Genomic DNA, 25,826 nt, shown 5'->3' with positions numbered 1-25,826 from the left:
TTTTTGCGTCAGGCCCTTTCTTCATATGCTTAAAAGAGTTTATCTTAAGGATTTTTACCACAGCTAAATCACAACTAACTTACCATGTTAATACACGCATGCACGCACTCACAATTAGTGCACCTCCCGCATTTAGACGCTTTCTCAAATTAATTACACTTTTTCAAAAGATCAACATCCGAATCACCTCTTAACGAATGCCCATTAAGTACTAGTTAGTCAAATCGATCATATAAACAAGATTTTAAAAGCAGGATAGAAGGGTAGAATAATAAAATAATAATTTAATAACTGCATAAGTATCATGTCAATTGGGAGTACTACCTTTAAAATTCTCAATTACTTAATTTCTTGAAGAAGCGTGGGGGTGTCAGATCCTTCATGTACGTGCCTTGGATCCACACTGGTTTGATATGTGCATAATTTCATGAATACAAAAGGGTTCTACTGAGTATGATTGGATGAGCTTACGTGCTTAACTATGATATGTGCATAATTTTATGATTGATCCCGTCGCTGTAAACAAGTAAAAAGAAAAGCAAACCAGTAATGTGATGATTTATAAGGTCAAGCGTGATCATGCGATTGCCAAGATAGACTCGCAATAGCGTAGACATACATGAATTAGGTTCACCATTGAAATAGAGGCGACGGCCGACGGCTGACGGCAACTTTTTTTCGTTCAAAACCAAATGCCTTTTGGTTCCTTAATTGGATATTCCAAATCATGTTTAAAAAAAAAAAACAAGGAAAATGTAGTTTCAAATCATTAATTCAGGTAATCTTCACTTCTTCGGTTCAACGTTTACGATAATTAAAGAAGAACATGCATTACTTGATCAGTTGCCAACTGCCGACAGTTGTTGTATCCAAGACTATCATGCTAATCAATTATTTATGAGCTTTTCTTTTTTTTTAATCTTATTATCCTAATGTAATTAGGAAAACAAAGTCCCCCCGAGTCCATAAGATGAGTTTTGATTGGTCTCATGAAAACAGTAGAGTGCATCACTGCAACAGATGTGTTGATGGTTATTTTGGCTATTCATTCAACTTTTAAATTTGGCACGATCAGAGCAGGAACTCAATTTCTCTAACCCGATTTTGTTCATCCAATTAAGCAAGGGAAGTCGATGAATGAATGGAAATCTACATTCATACCACACACTTTCTTGTTAATAAACTAAGCAGCCTTATTTTTTTTTAAAAAAAAAAAAGAAAGCAAGAAAGAAAGAAGCTCAAGCAAACTTTGGCTGCTTTTGAATTTTCTATTTGGTAGCAAGTAGCAACGTTGTCAACACCTAATCCTTGATGTTATCTCCTTTATAATATGAGAATCTAGGTGTCTAGGACGCATGCCCCCGATTAGACTTGTATTGACGACTAGTAGTTCTTGATTAATAGCCTCGAAAAATTAAGCAACTGTAGAAGATGGTCATGTTCTTTTTTTCTTCCTTCTTTTGATAACTCTTGTCCCCGATGAAAATTACAGCTTAACTACTTCGGCAGCTTTTTGTTCCACCTGTCACACCATCATAAGGCAAAAATATCAAATTAAAACAAGATTTTTTGGTCTGATCAATTTATTTTCTAATTTTAGATTAAGGGACTTATTGTGCCGTACGTATGAAGTGCTAAAACAAATGCTTGGACTCAAAATAGGTGATTTATGCAAGTATTTGAACTTTGAAGGCTAGCCATGGCCCTTTTTTCTTCCCTGTGTAAGAGCAAAGACTTTGTAATGGTAAAATCTTGAGCACTTGCTGATAGTATAAATTTGTACTAACACGTAGTAGTGCTACTACATAAACATAATAATATATGGACTAAATATACATGCAAGTATTATGGACTACATAATAAAACCTGATCCGCAGCCATTTCCTAAAGCACTCAATTTGTAACTAAATGTGATATTGCACCCAGCAAAAACCAAAATTTCCTTTTCCCTTTGTAGTTGTAGCCAAGTCAATTTATTAGAGGAAACAAAACTAGGGCCGACAAAACTATTATACATTCCTGGCTGCAGCAAATAAAACTGTCGGTGGCGCATAGGGAAATGGAGTGGTATATATATTCCAGGCAGTTGTTACAAGAAAGAGCACATATATAATATGGCAGATGTTTGCATGGTTGTTGCTGCTGAACGGAGAGGGGTGGACCAGAAGATGCAGGAGAATGTGCATTCTGCATAATGCATTGAGAGTGAATTTTTCTGTCTTTTCAGTTAGTTAGATGGCTGGAACTGGTTGAATTCTGTGGTTCTGATACTGAATAATACTTTTGTACTGGTTTGGGCGTTCACCTCGCTCGTGTATGCTTAATCAATAATAGAAGGAGCTTACAAAAAAAATTTTAAAAAAAAATAAAAACGACGAAAGAACACGTATGAAGTGATTTGGTTCATACCAACATAACACGAGAGGAGACATTTTACGCACATAAAAATATTCGTGGGAAAAAGAAATAAATTCAATAATATTCGACAGTTCGCGTCCCACGATAAATCAGGCATTCTCTCTTTAAATGATAGCTACATCGAATTATTTCATCATGCATTCTGTCTTTAAATGATAGCTAGATCGAATTATTCTTTCAGTCCTCGATGAGCATCCCAAATTCAAATTGGAACTTGCAATCGTACATGCATATGATGATATACTGTGAGTTTTGAAGCAAATCACTACGTACCTATAATTCTTCAAACGCCACTTGTCATGACATTCACAAGCCAGCAAAACGTTTTCCATGCATCACATATTAAAATAAATATGACTAATTATTAGCTCATTCTCAAACTGAATGTTATTAATTAACCTGGTTTTCTCCAGTGATTTCCAAGGCACATTGGCCAAATAGCTCAAGTATTAGCCCTTCAAGACTTATTATTATATGCAGCGACCGGCCGGGGTCCAACATTAGGTATGAAGTACTGCTTCAAAAAGTAGTGGTTCAAACTTCAAACTTCTATTAAACATAAAAAATAGTGAAATGATCATGGATTGATTTCTGTTAGTTTGTGCTGAAAAGGTCAAGAATATGAAATCCTAATCACAAGAAGTAATTCAAAATCTGTAAAATAACAAGTCGGTGGATTTCGGTTCTACCTGCCGTTATCCCTCTTTTCAATATGATATTTTTAGGAAGTCTTCAAATGCCATTCTCAAAGATGAGTTTTTCTTTTCCCTTTTGTTGGGCATATCACGTAACTATATCCTAGGAAAGAGAAGCAAGGCGGTGCAATAATACTACTAATAAAGAACACTTACAAAAAAAGTGAGGAACAATGTTAAGGAAAATACTAGTGAGGGTAAAATTCGGGTATATTATGAAAAAAAAGGGTAATACCAACCACTTGATGAACCTCGTTCTTTCTCAAAAGGTAAAATACACTTTACCCTTGTGTAATTTACCGATTTTTCACATGACCTCCTATAGTTTCAAAAATTATAAATAACCGCCTTGTGATCTTAACTAAAATGTTAAAATAAGGGAAATGATCCTCTGTAACGGAGCCTATAGAAATATAGAGATTACTCTTGTTTAAAAATTAAAATGGCTAAAGTGATCAAAATATATAAACATAATATGCATGACACTTTAACTCCTTTTATGAATTTGTGTTTTACCACATAACCTCCTTATAATTTTGAAAATATATACATGATCCCTTGTGGTTACTAAATAATTTTTAACTTTACATAAGGGTTCTTTTGACATTTTAGTTGACTCCATTATAAAATGTAAATGCGCTTCATTTTGATAATGTAATCTAAATCATAAAAGAGTTATGTAGAGCTCAGAAACTTTCAAACAACTATGAAAATTAAAAAGAAATAAAGAAAGGAGCAGTTAAAAGTTGTGGCTGAAGTAGCTTCACCAGTTGTTTAGTTTCGCAGATGGAATTCGTCGACATCTTTCTCATTTCATGTGTAAACGCTCCAAGACTGTGTATCACCCTCTGATCGATCCACCGAAAGTAATTTGCAAAGTTCATCATGTCGCACGGGGCGACGCCAAACAATTGGCCGGATGTGTGATGCGATTAATGTGGCTATCCAGAAATTGTTTTGCATGCGATTCCATTTGGCTATTTTGGAACAAAGTCAAAGCATTTACTTGGAACTTAAAGTCTTCAAGACACCTAATTAAGAAGCTTACATCCACCAAATCTTAAATTGTTTATGCATCAAGTTTTACGTTGAACTTTAAAAATTTTCATCTGCAAACTTGGGATTCTGATTTAGCAAGATTTAGAATATTCTACTGCTCCTGTAAGGTCAATGAAACAACTGCTACATTATTTTCGACAAGAAATTAAGATTAAGACGTGATCGTCGCACAAATTAACTCCTCAGTCATTTACTCTTTCAATTACCTGCCTAGCATTTGCTCGCTGCAGCCAATGATCGATTAGTAAGTAAAAATAATGATATTCTGAGATTGTTTGCATGGAATCTACGCGGGGCAGGTAGATACATCCGGGTCATATCACGCGACGAAGCAAAGCCAAAATCTAAAAAGATTTTTGGTGAGCAAATTTAACAAGAAGGCCATGGTCAATTATCCACTACTGGAAGAAATGAACTGGTCTAATACTATAATATTTACCTTGAAGAAAAATTTAATAATTACTATAACAACTTTGACAACAGCCATTAGGGCTGAAAAGCGTATATCTTGAGATTACTATAAATATGACCCCAGTACTCTCTTACCAATCTCCAAGAAAGAGGCACCCGATAAATTGACTGAAATTTCTTCCTCGATCGCTAATAACCACAATGTCTAGATTCCAATGTTCTCCATTGTGTTTGACGGTTGCTGCTATTATTGCATTTACGCATACTTGTGCACAACTTACTCCTGATTTCTATGAGCATGTGTGCCCAGATGCTTTGCCCACGATCAGAGGCGTTGTTGAGCAAGCAATTCAGCAGGAGCCACGCATGGGTGCGTCGCTGCTTCGCTTACATTTTCACGATTGTTTTGTCAACGTAAGTTTTTTAGTAGTATGTAGTTCCTAAGCTAGCTAGATCATATACGTTAAATGTTGTACATATCTTCTTACTGATCAAAAAGTTTTTCTGGAGTACCATAATTCACATGGTTAGATTGATATACAAAATTTCATTGTCTGGTGCCAGGGTTGTGACGGATCAAATCTATTAGATGATACCCCAACTTTCACAGGAGAAAAAACAGCCGGTCCCAATCTTAATTCCCTGAGAGGATTTGATGTGGTCGACCAAATCAAATCAGAGTTGAACTCAGTATGCCATGGCAACGTAGTCTCGTGTGCTGATATCGTCGCAGTTGCAGCTAGGGACTCCGTAAACATTGTAAATTCACAGTTATACTTCTTTTGCGTCAAATTTACGTGCTTATGTCTGATCACATTCTTGTAACTACTTTTTAATTATGTTTCCAGTTTGGAGGTCCAGCCTACCAAGTTTTACTAGGCAGAAGAGATGCAACAACCGCCAGCTTCAACGATGCTAATAACGATATCCCCCCTCCATCTTCGAACCTCCAAGCCCTTTTGTCCAATTTCCAAAATCATGGGCTGAATTTACAAGATCTGGTGGTCCTGTCCGGTGGCCATACCATCGGTGTTGCACGGTGCGGTATCTACCTGCCCAGGATAACCAATGACACAAATATCGATTCTGATTTTAGAGCCTCATTGCAGAAGGGATGCCCTAATGCTGAAGCTCAAAATAATAATACCAACCCTCTTGACTCCACTACAACATTATTTGACACTGTCTACTTCAAGGATTTGTTGCAATTTAAAGGTCTTCTTCACTCTGATCAAGAGCTCTTTAAAAATGATGGAAGTGAAACGGATGGCCTAGTGACACTCTACAGTAACAACCCCGAGGCATTTTGGGCTGATTTTGGCGCCTCTATGATCAAGATGGGCAATTTGAAGCCACTCACTGGCCAAAATGGTCAGATCAGGCAGAATTGCAGAAGGGTCAACTAAGAGATTACCTAACGTTGCTATTTTATATATGCTCTCTTATTTTCATTAAATTTGAGAATGTGATTTGAGGTTGTTTATTGTTTATCATTCCCTAAGTAAGCAATTCTTTTCACCATTATTGCTTGAGAGAATTGTTTGAAATGTATGTCCTATTGGACGGAAGCAATTTGAAGTGCTATATATATATATATATATATATATATATATATATATATGAAAGTAGATATTTTAATCAGAGTTATTTTTCACTCCTATGTACCATGTCTAATTGAAGAAAATTAACGGGTTATAGATCACTTGGGTTTTACCCATATTGAATCCTATTTGGACTATATTATATGTTTAAAAATTATCTCTAATTTTAAAGTAACTTTAAAAAATAACTAATCTTATCTTAATGACATTGCTTTAAAAATCAACTAATTTTATATTAATGATTTTGCTTTCTATCAAATTATTATATATAGAACTATAGTAAAACCTCTTTCAAATCACAATTATTGAAATGTTACATATTCCATAAATTATTTCATTTCACCACTATATCATTGATTAGTATTCAAATTGTTCATCATCTCTTTCCTTAATTTTGAATTAACTTACTGTAAAATAGAGAATTAACTATTACACTGACAGATTTACCAATATTGTTTGAAACTAAATATTTATTAATGAAAAAAGTGGATTGTTGGATCTTTTCTACTTAATTAAATGCGAATATATAGTTCTAAGTTTATGGTCATTAGAAAAATTTAAATTATCTAAAAGAATATTTATAAAAAAAAAAGAATATTTACCAAGTTTTTTATATGAGATACATTATTTGATGTATACTAGTATATTATAGTGAAAGTATGTAGACAAATTTTTAAAAATTAGTAAATAATTGAACATTTAGAATACATTAATTTTTTAAAAATTAATATGAATGAACATGTATAATTGTTGTTAATTTTTGTATTTAAATTATTCATATTTGTATAAATTCATAATAAATAAAAAAAAGACCGTGCTAAGACACTGGCAAAATTCTAATTCTTTGTTTAAAGTGATAACAAATCTCCTTGTGCTTACATCCTTCTTTAGTAAATTCAAGAAGTCAAAATTTCCTTTCAAAGTAGCAATAATTTATATCAACTAAAAGAAAGAAAAAAGACAAAAAAGTGACTGACATGCATTTGAACAAGTACACCACAAAAAATTCAAAATCACTCCCAAGGAACAACTTAAGAAAGATAAGATTGAACAAAGTTTTACATTGCAACCGCAACACACCAAATTATAAGTTTGAAATATCCAGAAAGCCCCGCTACAAGATTGAAAGAAAGTTTTTCTTGCCTTGCACCTAGAGTTTCCAGATAGCACTTTATTCATTGCATTATCAACTACTGCACTTACAACAGTATAGGCATCTTTTAAACCAAAGCCAAATCAATTGACTTTCCTGCAATTAGTTCTGATCTCGCCATTGTTACCGGTAAGTGGGCTGAGATTTCCCATTTTGAGGATTGCATTGGCGAAATCGACAAAGAAAGTGATAAAGTTGGCTCGATAAGCACTAACTTGAGAATCCGTGGACCCACCACTGAAGAGTTGTTGGTCCGAATGTAGAAGGCCTTCGTTTTTAACAAGATTATGGAAATAACCGTTGTCAAATAGAATCGGGGAGCTGGCGTCCAGTGCAGTAAGGTTGTCATCACCAAGTGTGATAGGACAATTAGTTTTCAGTGAAGTAGCGAATGATGCATCAATCAGAGTCTCGTTGTAGACGCGATTGCGAAATGTTAAGCATCTGGCTTGGCCTATTGTGTGAGATCCTGCATACAAATATATAGATTCTTGAATACTATTGAATGGGAAATGAACGTGATTCCCTTGTATCTATTTGTCATTTTAGTTTGGCAGGACAGAAAGAGAGTGCAAGTCTTTTGAAGCACATGCAGATTAAGAATAGAATTGAAATCCAAATCCAAACGTTGTGCGGTCACAAGATATATAATTGTCTTTTTTCTTTCATTTTCCATGCCAGACCAAACGTTGAGGTAAAGAATTGATGCCTATACCAACAAATCGAGTTCTTGAATTGGTCATGGCGGGACTTGAGACAAGATTAAATTCTTCATGATTGTATTTTGAAAAATAAAAACTAAAAAACCCTCCAATAATGACTAACCCCAGAAGAGAAAATCTAAACTTTCTGCAGAAAAATGAAATTGTCAGTCTTGTTAAGAATAAATGTGTTCATGTTTCACTCAGCATACTTAGTCGAGTTTCTTACGTACCCAAAAGGGCAACCATTTCTTTAGTGGTGAAACCCTTGTTGGTAAAGACGGTTATAATGTCACTGAGATCCATTGCAGGCGATGGAATGTTGGCAACTTTGTTTGCATCATCAAGACTTGCCGTGGTAGAGTCTCTTCTGCCTAATTGAACGTTCCATGTCGGTCCACCCAACTGATCATTAATCAACACAATCTCATAGTCAACGAACAACAGCACACCTCTACGTACTTGATTTTGTAACTCTACACAATCAAAGTGAACCTTTTTTTTTCTTTTCTTTTTTGTAGCCATATGAAAGAAATAAACTTGAAACTCATTAAATTGTTAGAATCCAGGGTACACATAGAACATATTCGAATTTTAGAAAGATTTCCAAATGATCATATATGGGGAAGATGCTTACAGCAACAACTGAATCTCTTGCCGCAACAGCCAGAATATCTGCACAAGAAACTACACCCGGACATATGCTCTCTAGCTGAGTTTTAACGGTGTCAATTACGTCAAAACCCCTCAAAGAGTTTACATTTGCACCAGCCCCCTTTTCTCCAGTGAAACTTGAAGTATCATCCAGCAAAACTGAAGCATCACATCCCTACAAATGAACCACACGCATTAATGATTCTAAGCACCAGCAGGAATGCGGTTTTTTTCCTTTTTTAATTTTTGAGTGTGGCACTTTTATCTCATGGTATTTCACTGTATTCGTATAACTATTCCCCTTGATGCAATTCATTTGTAATTATTACTATATAAAACCAAAAGGGAGCATAATTGTTAATTGTAATGTATCGAAGGGGATGAGGGAGCGAGATTTTAATCCAGCGTTAAGCTATAGACGACGATGGAGTAGTTCGGTGGATGGGGCACGAAGGCGTGCAACTTGTTTTGCTATAAAGTATCACGCCATCAATTAAAACAGCAGCCAGAAAAAAGAAAAAAGAAAAATAAAGTTCCCCTTAACCCTGAGATAAAGTTGTACAAGAAGCAAGCCTGTTGTAATGGCTGATTTTCAGTTTTCATAACAAAGCTTCATATTTCTTATCAAAAAAGATCTTATCATATGGGAATTTCAAAAGATTAAAGAAGTGCGCCTGATAAAATTTGTGCACAAAAGCTACAGACTCAGTAGCTAAATGACTAAAAATTACTTTTGATTTTAAAACTATCTATTTTTTTTTTCCTCTGGAGAAGAATATTTATTGACAAAAAATATAAAGATACGATTCATAGAGCTCTATGGTCTACTATGCATGCATGTGAATCTCTCTCGTGCATGAAGAACTCAAACTAACCAACAACATGCAATTGCTTCCACTTTGTTATTCAACCAAGAACCATGCGTAGCTACTATGAACATGAAGCATGCAAGAAGATCTCAACCCCCCCCCCCCCTTTCCTCTCCCAAAAAAAAAAAAAAACTAAACGCATGCATCCAGACCATGGATGTATTTTATGCAAGAAAAGGCGCGCATGAAGGAGATGATGAGATGATGGACTTGCATTGACAAAGCAATCATGGAAATGAAGGCGGAGCAGGGAGGCCCCCATGCGATGCTCCTTGACCACGGCGTTACTGACGACATTTCTGATGGTGTAAAGAGCTTTGGGGCATGTTTTTGCATAGAAATTTGCGGACAATTGCGCTGACGAGAAGTTTAAGACAAGTAGTACTAGAAAACAGGATGAGTAGACGAAGCTGCACTTCACTGATGAGTGCTCTATTGCCATGATTCAAATACGACGATGGTAATTAACCAGTAGAGAGGAGAGAAAGGATGTGGCTTAATTGCCTAGCTATTTGTAAATGTGCAACTCCAAGTTTGACGACAATGCTGCAGGAGTCACCCAAGGGATTTAAAGACCTAGCCCATTGACAATCTGTCCACGGTCATTCACCATTTTGGAGTTAAAAGACACTTTAAAAAGAATAAGTAATGAGAATACCCTTTGACAAAACCGAGATCCGCACAAAACTTGCCTGTCTGTGTCGGAATATGCTGTGGTTTTCAACTTATAATCATGTTTATGGCTTTTCAATTCATTGAGAATGACGGGATTGGACTAGATCGCTCACTCTTAATTTGGATGTCTTAGTACTGTAGTATATCAGGCTTTCTAATCCTCACAGCTTCTCATTTGATTAGCAAGTCGAATAGCTTAGAGTATTTCACACTTTAGTATACTTAATTACGATAACATTATTAACAAAAATGGATTTACGAAACTCTTTTTTTTTTATGGAAATCTCTCTATGATTGAGAGTGATTATACTTACACGCTGATAGAATTAGTATACATGGTGATATTTTTTTTTCTCGACACGATAGATTCTATGCAGGAGAAGGGAACTTAAAGAATTCAAGGAAAATCCGATGAATCATCACTGATTCAAACAAGTGCCTACGCACCCATTAACGAAATATTTTCAAGAAAGTTTAGATATTGGAATGCAGGTCAAGAAATTTGATCTCTTAACCTACGTCAAAGTAGAGTTTTAAAGATTTCTTGGTTGGCTAATATACATGGTGATAGTAATTGGTGCACGTAACATAACCACGCATCTACCTGCCCGAAGAGTTTATTTGTATGGCACGTTACCCCTTTGATTGTATGTCATGTTTGAGACCAGGTGGGGAAAGTCTAAATTGTTTGGATAATGGAGAGAAAGAAGGTGCACTAATATTTGGACTTTTATGCTTGGAATTAATTGACAAATTTTGTATTAGAATGAGGTTGTTGGCGTGGTGGGTTGGTGTGAACACAGGTTTCTCGAGAGAATCTCATCATTAGTCAGACGTATTATGCTTCTTTAATTAAGCTTCAGTTTCTGTGTGTTCAGTTGAATATCCATTATGTGCTTTGCGAGGCCCCCAAACTTTAGAACCTTCTCGGGTAGACTGAATGACATAAAGCCCACCAAATACACTAGATGTAGGTGGCTGGGCAAACAAATGTTATCCCAACTCTTAACCGGGACTTTCACTCGGCAAATACTATCTGAATTATTCGCACTCTTAGATTTCCAATGAGGTGGTATCCACTTGCAGGCTTAACCCAGAATTTTATTAGCAATTGGTAGCGTAAATTTACCGACTTTTTATCGTTCTGTGAATTTCTGCATACACATATAAAAGAAGAGCATAAGTTAATCTCGTTCTCGAATTTTTTTTAGTTTAAAATTTATTTACCTAGCCTATAGCTGCTTATAGACAAGATTCTGGTTTTTCAAACTTCCAAGACAAGATTTTCTTGATATTTATGGTTTGTTTAATAAAACTGAAATTTGAAAATTTAAATCTAAAGTTTGAATTTATTAAATTATTAAGTATTACATCTAATATATTTGAATATATATCACATTCAGTAATAAGTAAATAACTAATCACTTAATTTTAGAAGCAAATTTTGCATTAGAAATTCAGTATCAGTTAATTAATTTACATGTTCAATTTTTTATTATCAAACACATCTGAACATGTTAAGATCTAAATCCATTAAATTTAAATGCTGAATTGCGTTATCAAACAAAACCTTAAGCTTATTATCAGTCACTGTACCATCATACCAAAAATCTGTCATAATATATAATTTACAGAGGGGGAACCCCAAAAAAAAAGGTGAGGATATTTGACAAGTGCGTGTTGAGGCTCTTCTTTTTCTTTTCATTTCAAACCCAAAGCATTTTCAACTCAAGCCAAGAAATTACTACGAGCCTATAACCCATTAATGGGCAAACAAAATTGTGATCTTTTCCTTTCCATCTACAAGGAAAAAGGGGCGAAGTAATGTGACTCAATCAGGGTCACAACCTAACGTGGTTGGACCCTTCAAAATACAAACTCTTCCTCACCAGCAGCAGCATTTCCATTTGGCAGTGCTCTATCCTTCATTGCTTGTAAAGCTTCTGCTGTTGAATCACTTATGTTCAGTAGATACTGTAATCTGGACAACTTTTCTGGTGCTGGATCATTTTTCAGATATATAACGTACAGATCAGCCAATTCCTCTGGTACCTCCCATGTTAATGAGGTAGAAGGAACAGCCTTGTCACAGGCTAACAAGTCGTTCAGTGAGGATGCCTAAAACAGTAGGAAGAAGCATTAAATCTAAGACATATCAAGCGCAAATACATTAGAAAACCAGTCAAAGAGATTCCAAGAATAAGCTTTCTTACCACCCCAGTATGATTTCTCTGTCGAAGAAGTGCCACGGCTTGAATAAGTGAATTTGACAATCTACTCCGTGCAAGATCGTGAACAACTCGTTTAGCTTTCTCCACATTGATGTTTAGATCTTTAGGAATTTTCTCATACACTTCCTCTACATCAAACTCTCCAGTACCGGATGAGAAAATACTATCTACAGTTTTTTTGAAAAGATTCTCTCTTAAGCTCTCAGAAATCATAGTATCCAATTCAACACCAGCCTCTCTCAGTTCCCTAATTTCCTTTATGCTAAGCCTCCCCTGTGCAACAGCTGTTTCGAGAGCTGCTGCCATTTTAGTTGTTGTAATGCCCTTAATAATCTTTTGTGCATACTGAGGCGGCAGGCCAACATCCTTCTGCAACTCGTTGAGCTGCTCAATTCGGGCTTTTGTCAATTGTCCATCTGCTAAAATCACCTCTGCCTTTTGCCTAAAGGCCTGCTCCGCTAAGCTTCTATGTACTTCAACAATCTCCTTAGAAGTCAAGCCAAGTATGCCTCCCAGTTGGTTCAGCAATACATATTCAGAATCATCCTTCTTTGTGGTGAATTGGGTACCCAGAGGGATATTGGTCACTTCTCCAGTTATACAATAAAGCAGATATGTCTTGTAAAGATCAGTTCTGTCCCTTTCTGGTAGGTCATCTTTAAGGTTTATCTCTGTCTGGCCTTTCTTTGCCAAACTTTCTTTACCAGGTCTTACTTTCCTAAGTGACTGCAACAACTCCCATTCCTCATCCTCGCCCTCATCAACCACTTTTTCTTCCTTTTCCACAGGGGGCTCTGCAGGTGGAGTATCAGATGACTCGCCTTTAATATCTGCCACTAATTCTGTCACAACCAAGCTGTTGAAAGCAATCATCTTTTTGAGCTCTTTTGCAGATTCTGTTCGGCTACCAGCTGCTCGTGCTCTTTGGATGTAACTAATAAAGATCTTACGGACCTGAACATATGCAGTGCAAATGGGAGGGTAATTATTACTGGTATTACCGTGATTGACACCAGAAGAACACGGGGCTTGTTCAATAAAACAAAAGGTTCTGAAGCAATAAGTAAAGTGAAATGTAGCCAGGATCTGATACTTACTGCCTTGCTAGCTATATTCATAGCAACCTCTCTAGTTAAGCGTAAACCAAATGCAGCCTTTCTCACGGATTTCTTGATTTCAGCATCATATCCATCGACTCCAGCGGCAATTGCTTCCTTAACAACCTGGAAAAAGAATCAGGCCAGTATAACTGTAGACATTGCAACTATATAGAAAAAAAATCTTCGATTCAAGACAATAGGGCCTATATCCGGAACATGAATACAATACACTAGAAGTTCTTAAAGCTACACATTCTGAAAATTTTAATACCATTTTGAGAAAGCCACAAGTAAGCATTTTGTTGGAAAACAAGCTGGCAGTGTTTCTCCCAATAAGCACACAAAGGGCATCACTACTTTAGTCATAACATGTTGGTACTTTATGACTCCATCATTCATCAGAAATCTCAGTGACTATCAACTCTAATCAAGGTTGTAAAGATTGAAAAACACTTTACCAGTTATGAACATCAATATGTATTTTAAACGCTTGCCAGATGCACACTTTATCTTTTCTACCAATTTACCAGCCAAGCCATGTGTAATTAATGGAACATCAGGTCATTTAATCCCTGATGGAAATGGCCTTCCATCTGTTTTCCGTACTTCCAATCTGATCACAGAGAACGACACCAATGGAATTCAAACAGTGGTTACCTTCTCAAATAAGCTACCACAGATGTCTGCATGAGCTGCTTCAACTGTTTCCCTTGGAATGCAGAACATAATCTGTAACTTTTCCAACACTTTAACAACCTCGTCACTTAGTGCTCCATCAGCTACAGCTTGCTGAAGCTTTTGCCGGTAGATTTCTGTAAATCAAAAACATGATCTTGACAAGTTGCTCAACTATTATATTAGGAAATATACATTTAAGAGAACTTTCTGCAAATTGTTAATTGCGACCTATACCATAGAGCATACAGTCACTAAAGTAAAAGCATGTCATGATAGAGTTTTAAAGGAAATAGTAGAATATTTATATTTAACCAGCCCGTGCAAGTTGCAAAGACAGGAGAGCTGCCACTTATTTGAACCACTATTACCTTCATGGATCTCAACAGCCTTCTCCGCATCAAACTGCAACTCTTCACAGAGGTTCTGAAGATAAGCTGCTTTACTATCAGCAGCAGCTAAATCACCACTAGATACAGCTTGAGCAAGTTGCCTGCGATACACTTTTGAGGTAACCTCCAGTTTAATGGATTCTGCTTCTCGCATACCTAAACCGAAAATATTCCTCAACTGGTTCAGTGCAGTGAGCTACAGTAGAAAAGAAAGTCAATGTCAATAGACACAAAAAAAAATAAAAAACAATAACATGTAATATTGACAAACAACGTCCAGCAAAAGCTATCTTTCACTCTATCTTCCTTTCTTTTTTTCAATACTCTCCATTTTATGTTTCAACCCCAAGGGTTCTTGTCATTTCTGTGAAGGTTTGACTTCCAAATGGAAGTATACCACTCAAATAAAGTACGTTTTGACTGATATTTTACATCTGACAAGTGATGTGGCCACTGACTAAATAAAATCTTGTTTCCTGAGCACCAACAGTCTTACATCTCCAGAAATAAAGCCTTCCTTTGCACCCAATCTTTAAACTATTTATGTACACAAAATATCATTGAATGTGCTCTAGCTTTGGCCAGCATTTTTGCAACATCTTACACACAGTTATGAGCTTTAATGGGCAATCCACAATTTTGTCATACATGAGCTCTGATAGTCAGCAACAAGCTTGCCAATTACAAAATGTCATGAAAGAAATTCTGGATTGTCTCAGTTGTAAATTTAACAGGTCCCCATACCCAAACATACATTTTATACTCAAGAATCTTGAGCAGAAAAGTATTTGCGCTACAAAGCAAAGGAAAGAAGATCAAAAAGAAAGGGGCAAGGATTGCAGGGGTCAGGTGGGAGACAAGCATGCAACTCGTGTTTCATTAGCAGTCAAAAATTGTTCATGAAACAAACTCGTGCCAATGCGAGGCCACATGTGAGAAATCTGTTCTGGGCATGCATGATAATGATAGTCCTCATTCCATGAGGCAGGGCATAAAGCATCATTCCGTAAAACTCAGAACTCTTAACACTACCAAGAGTTATACAAACAAAAGAATGCAGGCATGAACCATTGCAGTTTGAGTATAACAATTTATAGGTTAATCTGCACATTTTGTCTCTGAACTTACAAACACACACACACATATATACAGGTTGCATGTGTTTGCAAAGGAAAGAGGTCACTTAAGCACCTTATCTTCTTCCATCCGACCGCTTGATAATGAGTCCCAGACATAGGCTCTGTATAGGAGCTTTAGGTCATCTATTTTTCTGTCAGAGTCGTACTCCCCACCTAGGCAATAATGTCACATTAACTTCAGCTGAAAGTTTAAACAGTATACATTGAAAGAACCAAGGTCCAAAATTGCAATCAATTACAAAACAAAAATAACAACGAAAACAAGGAAAAAGAAGAAAGCCACATCATCATTTGCGCAGACAAGTGGAAAGCAGTTAGCATCCTCCTTACCTAACAAAGAAACTGGCCCAACTCCCCGAGCAAAACGGTTGGCTTCAGGATGGTTCTTCAGCGAAATAAGCAAATTATTAAATTTCAGCACCTTATTGAGCTCTTCAACAATACGAGTTGCTTCCCTGCAGGTACCCAAATAGGTTTTCGTGAAAATGATTCTACAAGCTGACACAAGGAAAAGAAAAACAGTGAAAGATATCACCACTGATAACCATAGTTGGCCAAACCCACATTTTCTTACTGACTTGTTCCATAAAAGTTTGAAAACTCATCTTCAGTAAAAACTAGGGATTCTTAAAAGTGCGTTAAAAGGATGCCTATCAATTCTAACTTTCTGTATAGATGCAAGTTTACCTCCTACAGACTATCTAGTTCTGACCATGCGCTTCTCATCCTTTCTATTACCAAGAATCAAGAAGGAAAAAAATACATACGATGCTCTTGTCCTGGATTTTAATATGTTAAGAGCAGTTGATATATTCTCCTCTACAAGCTTCCTTGTAAGCTCTTTAAACATATCCTCAGCAAGCTGCAAAAGAAGGGTAAGCGATGAGCCATCAACATTCATGTGAAATACTATATGTCTTGTTTTTGTAACATGCCAGACAATTGCAGATAAGATCAAATATACAGATGGCAGTACCTCATCTGAAAGCCGATACGCAAGCTGTGCTTCTCTGAGGCCAACCAGCTGGTCAACATTAACATCTAACAAAAATTCCAACTCTTGTTAATACAGAAGAGCAGCAAGTGCAATTTGTCTAAATTACAGTATGGCAATACAACTTGAAAAACCCAGCAGCTCATCCAATGGCTCTAAAAACAAGCAGCAAAATGGAAATAACCAGACCCAAAAGCGGATAAGCAAAACTCTTACGAAATTAAAATTAGAGAATATATCTTGAAATAAGTCTGGATACTAGCAAACCGATCAGAGTTCAAATAAAACCAGTCCATCATGAAAGCCAAGGACTTACAAATACAAAAGAAGTGATCAAAACATTTGCATGTTTTCCAAGCCATTTCCATATGAATATGGAAGGAAATCAATCATTTTAGAATGAAACAAAAAAATACAAAGTAAATTAACCTTTTTGATCCTTCCAAGCTTAGATGGCAGCGTTTGATTTCATAGAAGGATCAAAAGCCAGACTTTTGCATTTGAAGTTGAAATGGCTTCAATTATTAGAAATTCAAAGTTTAACACAAAATATTGCATTGAAGATTAGACTAAAGCATAAAAATTTGCTTTTCTGAGCTGATTATTCACTACAGTTTGTATAAACATGAAAATGAAAGGAATACACTAGTGAAGTTTACTGGATATTTCTGCTTGGGCAATGTATTGTTATACAAAGTGAAAAACATGTCGATTTGGGACATTCCCTGCCACAAATATATGTCAAATATTACAAAAGTAAAGGCACATCAAACAAGCAGGAGAAACTCAGCAGTTACCTTGACCAATTGATTTAACCTTGAAGCCATACAACCGCTGTGCATTGTCTCTAACAGCAAGTTCAACCTAATGAACAAGAACATTAAAGACATTAAAACATGGCAAATAAATTCAACCTTAGGCATGCCAGCTCTGTTCACAGTGCCTTCAGAAGACCAAATGATGCTTAATAGTAAAGCATATTACATGAGAAAGATAGCAAAGATCAAAACTTTGCAAGTTAACAGGAATAGAAGTCCGTGGAAAAACATGAACAAACTAGATACCTGTGCATCAGTGACTTTGAAAACTCGTTTCCAAGGTAAAAGGAAAGAAGATGCCTCCCCAAACACAAGAGTTGAAACATATATCAACTTCTGAAATGCCTGCACTGGAAACACTGAGAACGGTCAAGTTCCAAACCTTGTTTTATAGACCTGACCACCTGCTAACTAACTGTCTTAGTAGATTTATCAAAGCAACAACATACCCGACGCTGCTCCAGATCAGCATCACGGTCTCCAGTTTCAAGCCTTTGTCTGAAAATTCGCCTACCAATCTGAGAAATTAACAGTTAAATTAGTTCCAAGCAAAAGGAAATATGACCTCTCCATTCAAACTTAGCAATGGAAAGATTCACATCCTACATAATAAAATCAAAAGAACAATCATACTTACCTCCATGTGCATAGCTGCTGCATCTGGATCATCGATACCCAATGCATTCTTAAACTTGATGATTGTCTCAACTTCATCACCTTTGAGATCTTCATTTCCCGGAGGAAGGATGGAAGATACATATCTGAAAAGTTTGAATTGCATAATGCAAATCCAAATATATATAGTTCCATTATTTGCACATCAAAGCGACAGTTTAAGATCAAAGAGAACCCGAAGAACATACAGACCACTACAATCACTAATAGTAGTAATACGGTTTTCTCTTTCCTAACAGAAATTAGTCCAAACTGACAACAGGCAAGAATACTAATCATTAGGAGAAATTACTCGAAAAGATTAATTATCACAGCTACTTTTATAGAATGAATTTCTATCCTCACCTGCAATATATATCACAAAGCTCTGCATTGAAGGCTTCATTTTGTTTGCTAATACCATATCTGAAAAGATGTGCGAAATTAGAAATAAAACAAAGAACATACTGTTGGGTGACTAACTAATACTAGTGACAGCACAATGTCAAAAACTGAGAAAGTGCAAAATATGCAACCAAGACAAGATAAAATTAACTAAAAAACCAAGATGAAAATAAAACACAGCTCATACATAGCACATCAGCACATGCTTTCTGCATTCCCTGAGCAAACATGACACCAGTTCGTTTCCGGCAAGGAAAGTGGATGCCAGACAGAAAGTCAAAGCGGCCTAATCTGGCCTATAAAATGCACAAGCAGCTAAGCTAATACACTCTAGTGGGGCAGCCAAAGTGCCAAACCAATGGGATAGAATACGAATAAGCATAGCAAGGCGATGAGTACTTTCAAGCTGACCTAATTGCTGTATCTTGGCGTAATTCTCTGATCTAAAATGACGGTGATTAGCAAAATGAAATCAAAAACCATTCTCAATTGCAAAACAAACTTGTGTTCCTCAGAAAAGCCTCCTTGGTACAACTCAATCCTAACTAAAAGTAAGAAACTTTTAGAACAAATTCACCATTCCCATTATCAGCTTTTGGTACCCCTGAAGTATTTCAATTCATAATAGCTACCAGTGTTCGAGTGTTCAATCACCAGATAATGTGAATTTATCATGATATAGAACCTTAATAAACAAATATTACTCCACAATACGAACAAAAGAAATATCAAAACTTAAGGCGACCCTTCCACAGACTGATACTTTGAATTTCTTTATAGACAATTTTTGAAATAGAAATAGCTAAACCAAGGAAACAAGCAAACAAGACCATTCAAAACAAAATTTTGAACCGTCCCAAGTTACCTATTTGCTATTACTTCAATATCTTCCTTGTTCAAGGCAGCAGGGTCATCAAAATCAGCCACATAATTATGCAAATTGACAGCAGCAACTTCAGGAACGCAAGAATTCAATGCGTAGGCCACTCCAGCGCCGGCAGTGCCAAGAGCCACGGCCCCACCCATGGCCACGTTGCGGGACCCACCAAACTTGGACCCAAGTCCATATCCAGCAGCAATAGCACCAGCAAATATAAGGGCTGAGCTTGCAATTCTCACAGTCGGCGACATTGCATCCACCAGGGCTTGGAAGCCCGTGAGCTCTTTCTTTCCCCCAAATACATCCGGTTTAATGGCCTTGATGGGCTGGTCCGAAGATGATGACGCGGACAGTGAGGTGGGTATGCTGGCGGAGCGGATTGTGGATATACGGTAACGGCGGCGGCGATGGCTCTGGTGGTAAGCTAGTGTGGTGGAAAGGCGGAGCGGGTTTGGGGGAAGAAACGGGGAGAAGAGTACTTTCGGTTGGGCAACGGATGGGCTAGCTGTGAGGAAAATGGATGTGTTCATTTTTGGTTAAAATAAGAAAAAATATGTCTTTTTTCTTTCTCTTTTCCCTCTATTTGTTGGTGGTGGAGGGTTGGGAAGAGAGAAAGGGAACTGGGTGTTGGAAGGCAGGGGTTAGCAAAATGGTGGAAGTGGGGTTTTATAGGGTTTAAAGAATGTTTTGTCAGAAAGCAGCGGGGAGAAGATAGGTGAGGGATTGGAGCTTGGGGTGGAGAATGCGAGGGAGAAGATAAATTGCAACTGTCAATGTAAAACCCCAAATTTTTACCTCTCTTTGCTAATACCAATTTAGTTTAATCACGTCAATTATATTTTTAGAGGATTTAATGGTATCCTATCTTATCTCAACCACTAAGGATGGTGGATGTTGAGAGGGAATGTTTTGTAACTCACGAAGATACCTACTCAAACTAACCTACTCTTGGATAAAATAGTAGTAGTGGGAGTCCTTAAACAAAATGATTTTGCCAAAGTATTAAACTACTACTCAACAACCTATTTCTTTCCATAACTTCTAATTTGTCACAGACCAAAACCCAAAAGAAAGAAAGTTGTGTGCAGATGGTTATGCAAAATAAAAGGGAGGAATTATGCAAAAAGAAGACAGAATGCAACATCCTTAAGGTGTGAACATGTAAGCCTACAGATTTCGTTATTATTTCTTTAGTTATATTATTTATTTATTTATTTTATTTTTCAAGGTTTTGGATTCATCATTATAAGCCTTAAGCATGTCTGGACCGAAGTAGGTTTTACATAGGTTTTGGAAATTCTTTTCACAATCAAGACCTGATTGGCTTCACGGCTGACTACATGAAATCTATATGTTATACAATGTTTTTAAACTCGGACCGGTCAGTGAACCGGAGAGGTGGCCGGTTCGCGGTTCGACCGGTCCGACCGGTCCAACCGGCCGGTTCAAAGGTTCATTGTTTTTTTTTTTTTTTTTTTTTTAGTGTTAAGTACTAAGCAGGTTTCATTCTACACTTGAACTTTACCAACATAACTTAATTTAAGTTATGATAATAATAAATTTTCTAAAAGTTATACACAAAACATGGAATGATAAATATAATTAAAATATCATAATTCACCATAAATTTTCATAAATTCATTATAAACATAAAGAGATACAATCCAAATGTGCACCAATTATCACAAATAAAAACACAAAAAATAAATAAATTAAATATTGAAATTCTTTTACAACCCTTAAAAAAATCCATAAAAGAGTTCAAATTAAGACAAACTATTTGAATAGCAAACTTTTATCAGTGGCATGATAAGCAACCACACCACCTTCACAATTTCATCAACTTAAGCTGAAAAAGTTAAAATTTTATTATAAAAATATAAATCTAATTGCTCAAACTAAAAAATTTTGAAAAACAAATATACAGTTAAACACATAAAAAATTAATTGCTACTAAACATAACTAATTAACATGTTATATTAAATTCAATGATCCTATACCATTAATTATTTTAAATTCAATTATCAATAGCTTCGATTATGTGCCAACTACCATATTTTTGACCAACCCAATGTTATTATTTGTAATTCCTACCCAATTCCTACACGGATGTGCACTACTTTTGCAAAAATTTCATCCTTAATTAATCGAATAAAAATAAAACAAAAATGAGGGAAACATATGAAAATTGAGGGGAAAAAGAAGAAAATGCAAAAAATCAACTAAAGATAATAATATAGAAAAAAACCTTGAAAAGAAAAAAATTAAACTTACTAAAATGTTGGAAAACAAGAAAAGTTGAAATTTTCAACTTGTTTACAATCTGCTAAAGATAATAACCTGATAATAATGGTGAAGACTTGAGAAAATCTTGTTGTGGATATTTGGGTTAAAAATGGTTAAGAAGAAAAAATTGAAAAAAAAAATAAGAGAAGAACTTGATGTTTTAATATATTTTTTAGTCAAGTAGAATTCTCAACAAACTTAAGTACAGTCTAGCGGTAAGATTGTCATATTTAAACTTGGAGACCCAGGTTCGAATCTTAGCTACACCATTCTTGATATTTTGTTGAAGAATTTAAAAAACCGCCGGTTCACGGTTCTTAACGGTTCGCACGGTTCGTCCGGTTCGTTCGGGTTTCAACGGTTCTCCATGAACTTCCGGCTTTAACATTAGACCGGACCGGTGACATGGCCGGTCCGGTCCGGTTCTGAAAACATTGATGTTATACTTCTAGTTGGGATCATTACACTCTTCGACATTTAATATTGGTACTAATACCTTACTTTTGTCAAAAACCGGATTGACCGAAACTTGTAAACATGAATTTGTCATGCATTATTCCAATGGGTTCTTTGGTTCGGAAACACAAAAAAAAAAAATAATAAGTCTTTCATCTTCACGCCTTGAACAAGTAAGGCTCTGACTCATAATTTTCTGATTTATTAATTTTACGAATTTTCTTAGCCTAGAATTCACTAAAAATATACCTGGAAGTGTCTACCACTAGAGCCTTTTAGTTCATAGTCCGTAATATTTCAGTCAGTGTAGGGTATCAGCATTTCATCTTGTGCCGCTAGTTAGAAAGTAAGAAATTTTAAGGCTTTGCATGAACTAAAGTCAGGCCTCGGATTTGGATAAGTTAGACACAACCACTGGATCTTATTTGGTTTTCTGCCAAAAAAAAATAGAAAAGTCTTCAAATCGAGGAACTTTCTAAAAAAAATAAATGAAACTTTCTAAATTAGGAAATTTTGGGTAGGGGAGCCATTCTATTTTTATTGGGAAACTATTCAGGTGCATTTTAGAGAATACGCAAACATGTTTTCTAGGTTGTTTAAGGTAGGGTTAGGCACTTTAAGAATAAGATAATTAAATTAATTAAGGTATATATATTATTGGTTATAGGCTTGAAGCAAGTTTAACGGTGCGCTAAGAATCTCTTCAAAAGTGCAGTTTGAGGTAGGTGATGCTTACCCCTCTGTATTTTTTAAATGTTAACTATGAATATTTTTCGAGTAAGAGCTTTATTTTGATATATGAAGAAATGGATTGTGTATGCCTATTTCAAATGTTTTGCAAGCATGAAATTACGAATACTTGAAATATTTTGCTATGCAATATTTTATGGAATGAGTGGCATATTTTCATGAAACAAAATAAAGGTGCATGTGACGTGTGAAATGATTTTATGTTACGAAAAGCTCAAAACAGTTATGGAATAGACGGTAGGGGCTATAGTCCTGTCTAATTGTCATGGTAGCTTGGTATAGAGTCCGACCGATTGAGAAGGTCATGGTAACCTGGTATAAAGTCCGGCCGATGAACCCATGTATGAAATGAGACTAATCGATAGTTGCGAAATCTATTGGTCACCCACTTAGAAGGGATTTAATCTCTAGACTGAGTACTCATAAGCCAAATATTGCATATGCTTGTTTATGAGCTATGTTATGAAATGAGATGACGTGATTGATATAATTTATGATTTGCAATTATGTTCAATGAATACGATCATGTTATATTATGTATATTTCTAAGCTATGTTCGGCGGGGGCCACCTCTAGGATCTACGGGACTAAATGCCACGTCGGATAAATGGCACTTATGTATAAGCCACTCACTTTCAATGAAATATACTTATGTAATATATGAAATGGGATGACAAATGTTTTTAATTGCTTTTTGCATGTGGTTTGGTGTGACCGAATTTGCAAATGTATATAGTATGTATATAACTACATGATCCGACAGGGGAGTAAATACTACCTACTGGGCATATGTCGCTCAACCCATGTCTATTTATCTTTCTTGCAGGTTAAGAAAGCCGACTCATGTACATTTAGAAAATAAGTGAGAAAGGTATATAGATAGATGTTTAAATTCTGAGGAATTAGAATAAAGCATTTTGTAGTGGTAATTTATTGAAGTTTATGTGTCTCATTGGTATATGTAAGTTTTAAAATTTTAGTGGATTTTGTAAGTTATGATTATGGTGCCTTATATTTATAAGAATAACGTCTCATAGATACGGCGTGCTAGGTTGCAAATCGGGTCCAGGGATCCGGATTTGGGGCGTGACAGTCAAAGTTTTGTATAATTAATTATTAGCCCTCTGTTTTTCAACTAAATGATTGTTGCCTCCATCATTGACTACTTTGAAAACTCTTCACACTTATTTTGTTAATTTTCTCTAATATTGGCCTACTAAGAAAACATTTGTACTGAGTTTCTTACACAATTAGAGCAATTCTATCATTTTTATACCTTCTTTTATGTATTTTTTTCGAATTTCAGGATTACATTTGCAAGTTTTTAATTTCCTTGCACAAACCCAAAAAAAAAAGTTTTTACTTTTCTTATTAGCTTCAAAATTTTGCCATCTGATGATCATAAAGTAAAGAACTCCTTTACTCTTTGTTGTGATCATATTAGTGTAATTTCAAATGTTACAATATTTAACTCCGCACACACAATAAAAAGATACATTCACAAACCAATTATGATTAAATTGTCAAATCGTCTAATATTTTTTTTCCATTACAAAAGAGGTAATATTTGTTACAATCATCTTAAAAGTGTTTTTCTCTTCTTTTATACCTATTACTGAAAATCTGTTACCTTAATGAAGTTATGATCCCAATCTTTTATGGCAAATATTTGCCATGGTCTTTTTTTTAACAAACAATTATTTTTTAAATATGTAAATGAGAATTGGAACGACATAAATTTGAAACTCTTCACTTACACTCTTTTCTTTTATACCATCAAACTCATTCCTTCCCCAATATTATCACAGTCTAAATTTTATTTCCACAATAATTTTGATTATAAAATAAAACTATCCTTTTGGAGTTTATCTTGTATTTCGGCTTGAGAGGTGTAAGTTTGAACATTTAAATGCAAGAACGCTCGTGAAGATGGAATTTGGACCATGACATTGGCTGCGGTCATCTTTTATTCTTACCCACACACGTACTAATCTTCTTTTTGTTCTGGCCAAAAAAAATAAAAAAGAAAAAAAAAACCTTTTACTTTTGTATATGGGATAATTGCAGAAACCTCCCCTGAGTTTTTTAACACTAACACTCACCTCCCATATGATTTCTAAAATTGTATTAACCTCCCAATGGAGGAAATTGGACCTATTACTAACAATAAATTGTATGATTTTACTTTTATACCCTAACTAATTGTAGAAACTTAATGAAAGAATTTTAGAAAAGAAAATTTATTTTTTGTCAACAAATTGAGTGACTAATTAAACTAGATTACCTGTGAGTTTTAGCATCATTAGTTATTGTAAGCAAAACTAAGAATTAGTGTCAATTGAGGGGAGAAAACGACGTACATGTTTCTATATTATGTTTTTTAAACCATTCAATTTAAATCTAATTTTATACAACTACAGAGAGGAAGTCCAGTAAGCAATTTTGAAGGTTCTATTAAAGTAAATACAAAGAGAACTTGCACAATATAGTTGCTCAAGTCTTTTCTATTTCAAAATTTCTTGTAGTTTAGTCTACTACTACTTCTCGAGTTGCTACATCTCTTTCTATTAATACAGTTACAATCCTACAATTTGAAAATATCAACAGTGGCAGCAGTTTTAGTACGTAGTTCTAGTGTACTTATTGCAGATTTCATTTACTAAAGATAACTTTATCTTATTAGCATGCACTTTTAATTACTTGTAACTAGGCTTATTTCATGCACGGTAACTTTTAGTGATGTTTAAGTATGCAGTTAATTAGCTGATTGTTCAGCAATAATTTTTTTGTATATGATTGGTGCTGACAA

At 35.5% G+C, this 25,826-nt stretch overlaps 3 protein-coding genes across 3 annotated transcripts; 1 reads left to right on the top strand and 2 right to left on the bottom strand.

Moving 5' to 3' along the window:
- The first annotated feature begins 4,747 nt into the window (after positions 1-4,747).
- On the top strand, positions 4,748-6,178 carry LOC113689847 (peroxidase RIP1-like). Its single transcript, XM_027207643.2, has 3 exons — positions 4,748-4,997; positions 5,148-5,342; positions 5,432-6,178. The coding sequence occupies exons 1-3, from the start codon at positions 4,785-4,787 to the stop codon at positions 5,987-5,989; spliced, it is 966 nt and encodes a 321-aa protein (XP_027063444.1). The 5' UTR covers positions 4,748-4,784; the 3' UTR covers positions 5,990-6,178.
- A 1,010-nt stretch (positions 6,179-7,188) lies between these two features.
- LOC113711977 (cationic peroxidase 1-like) lies at positions 7,189-10,324 on the bottom strand. Its single transcript, XM_027235242.2, has 4 exons — positions 9,776-10,324; positions 8,676-8,867; positions 8,272-8,443; positions 7,189-7,806 (listed from the first exon to the last, which is right to left on the bottom strand). Exons 1-4 carry the CDS (start codon positions 10,001-10,003, stop codon positions 7,421-7,423), a joined length of 978 nt encoding a protein of 325 aa, XP_027091043.1. The 5' UTR covers positions 10,004-10,324; the 3' UTR covers positions 7,189-7,420.
- A 1,463-nt stretch (positions 10,325-11,787) lies between these two features.
- LOC113711968 (protein TIC110, chloroplastic) lies at positions 11,788-20,204 on the bottom strand. The gene is made up of 15 exons (XM_027235232.2): positions 19,510-20,204; positions 18,606-18,665; positions 18,223-18,346; positions 18,035-18,103; positions 17,832-17,930; positions 17,565-17,631; positions 16,750-16,814; positions 16,541-16,635; positions 16,104-16,228; positions 15,826-15,926; positions 14,614-14,830; positions 14,225-14,379; positions 13,565-13,690; positions 12,450-13,421; positions 11,788-12,354 (listed from the first exon to the last, which is right to left on the bottom strand). Exons 1-15 carry the CDS (start codon positions 20,052-20,054, stop codon positions 12,103-12,105), a joined length of 3,072 nt encoding a protein of 1,023 aa, XP_027091033.1. The 5' UTR covers positions 20,055-20,204; the 3' UTR covers positions 11,788-12,102.
- Positions 20,205-25,826: the final 5,622 nt, after the last annotated feature.

This window comes from Coffea arabica, chromosome 1e (genome assembly GCF_036785885.1).
Source record: "Coffea arabica cultivar ET-39 chromosome 1e, Coffea Arabica ET-39 HiFi, whole genome shotgun sequence".
Lineage (NCBI taxonomy): Eukaryota > Viridiplantae > Streptophyta > Magnoliopsida > Gentianales > Rubiaceae > Coffea > Coffea arabica.
This window is presented reverse-complemented; position numbering and strand designations above follow the sequence as displayed.

What these genes read in the sequence shown, in the direction of transcription:
- LOC113689847 (XM_027207643.2), top strand. Translation starts at nt 4,785, where the DNA reads ATGTCTAGATTCCAATGTTCTCCATTGTGTTTGACGGTTGCTGCTATT. An exon ending in TTCACGATTGTTTTGTCAAC is followed by an intron (nt 4,998 to 5,147) that starts GTAAGTTTTTTA and finishes GTCTGGTGCCAG; the next exon opens with GGTTGTGACGGATCAAATCT. An exon ending in CTAGGGACTCCGTAAACATT is followed by an intron (nt 5,343 to 5,431) that starts GTAAATTCACAG and finishes TTATGTTTCCAG; the next exon opens with TTTGGAGGTCCAGCCTACCA.
- LOC113711977 (XM_027235242.2), bottom strand. Translation starts at nt 10,003, where the DNA reads ATGGCAATAGAGCACTCATCAGTGAAGTGCAGCTTCGTCTACTCATCC. An exon ending in TCCATGATTGCTTTGTCAAT is followed by an intron (nt 8,868 to 9,775) that starts GCAAGTCCATCA and finishes GTTCATTTGTAG; the next exon opens with GGATGTGATGCTTCAGTTTT. An exon ending in AGAAATGGTTGCCCTTTTGG is followed by an intron (nt 7,807 to 8,271) that starts GTACGTAAGAAA and finishes ATTTGTATGCAG; the next exon opens with GATCTCACACAATAGGCCAA.
- LOC113711968 (XM_027235232.2), bottom strand. Translation starts at nt 20,054, where the DNA reads ATGAACACATCCATTTTCCTCACAGCTAGCCCATCCGTTGCCCAACCG. An exon ending in GGTTAAATCAATTGGTCAAG is followed by an intron (nt 16,815 to 17,564) that starts GTAACTGCTGAG and finishes AATTTTTGTTAG; the next exon opens with ATGTTAATGTTGACCAGCTG. An exon ending in AGAGAAATCATACTGGGGTG is followed by an intron (nt 12,355 to 12,449) that starts GTAAGAAAGCTT and finishes CTACTGTTTTAG; the next exon opens with GCATCCTCACTGAACGACTT.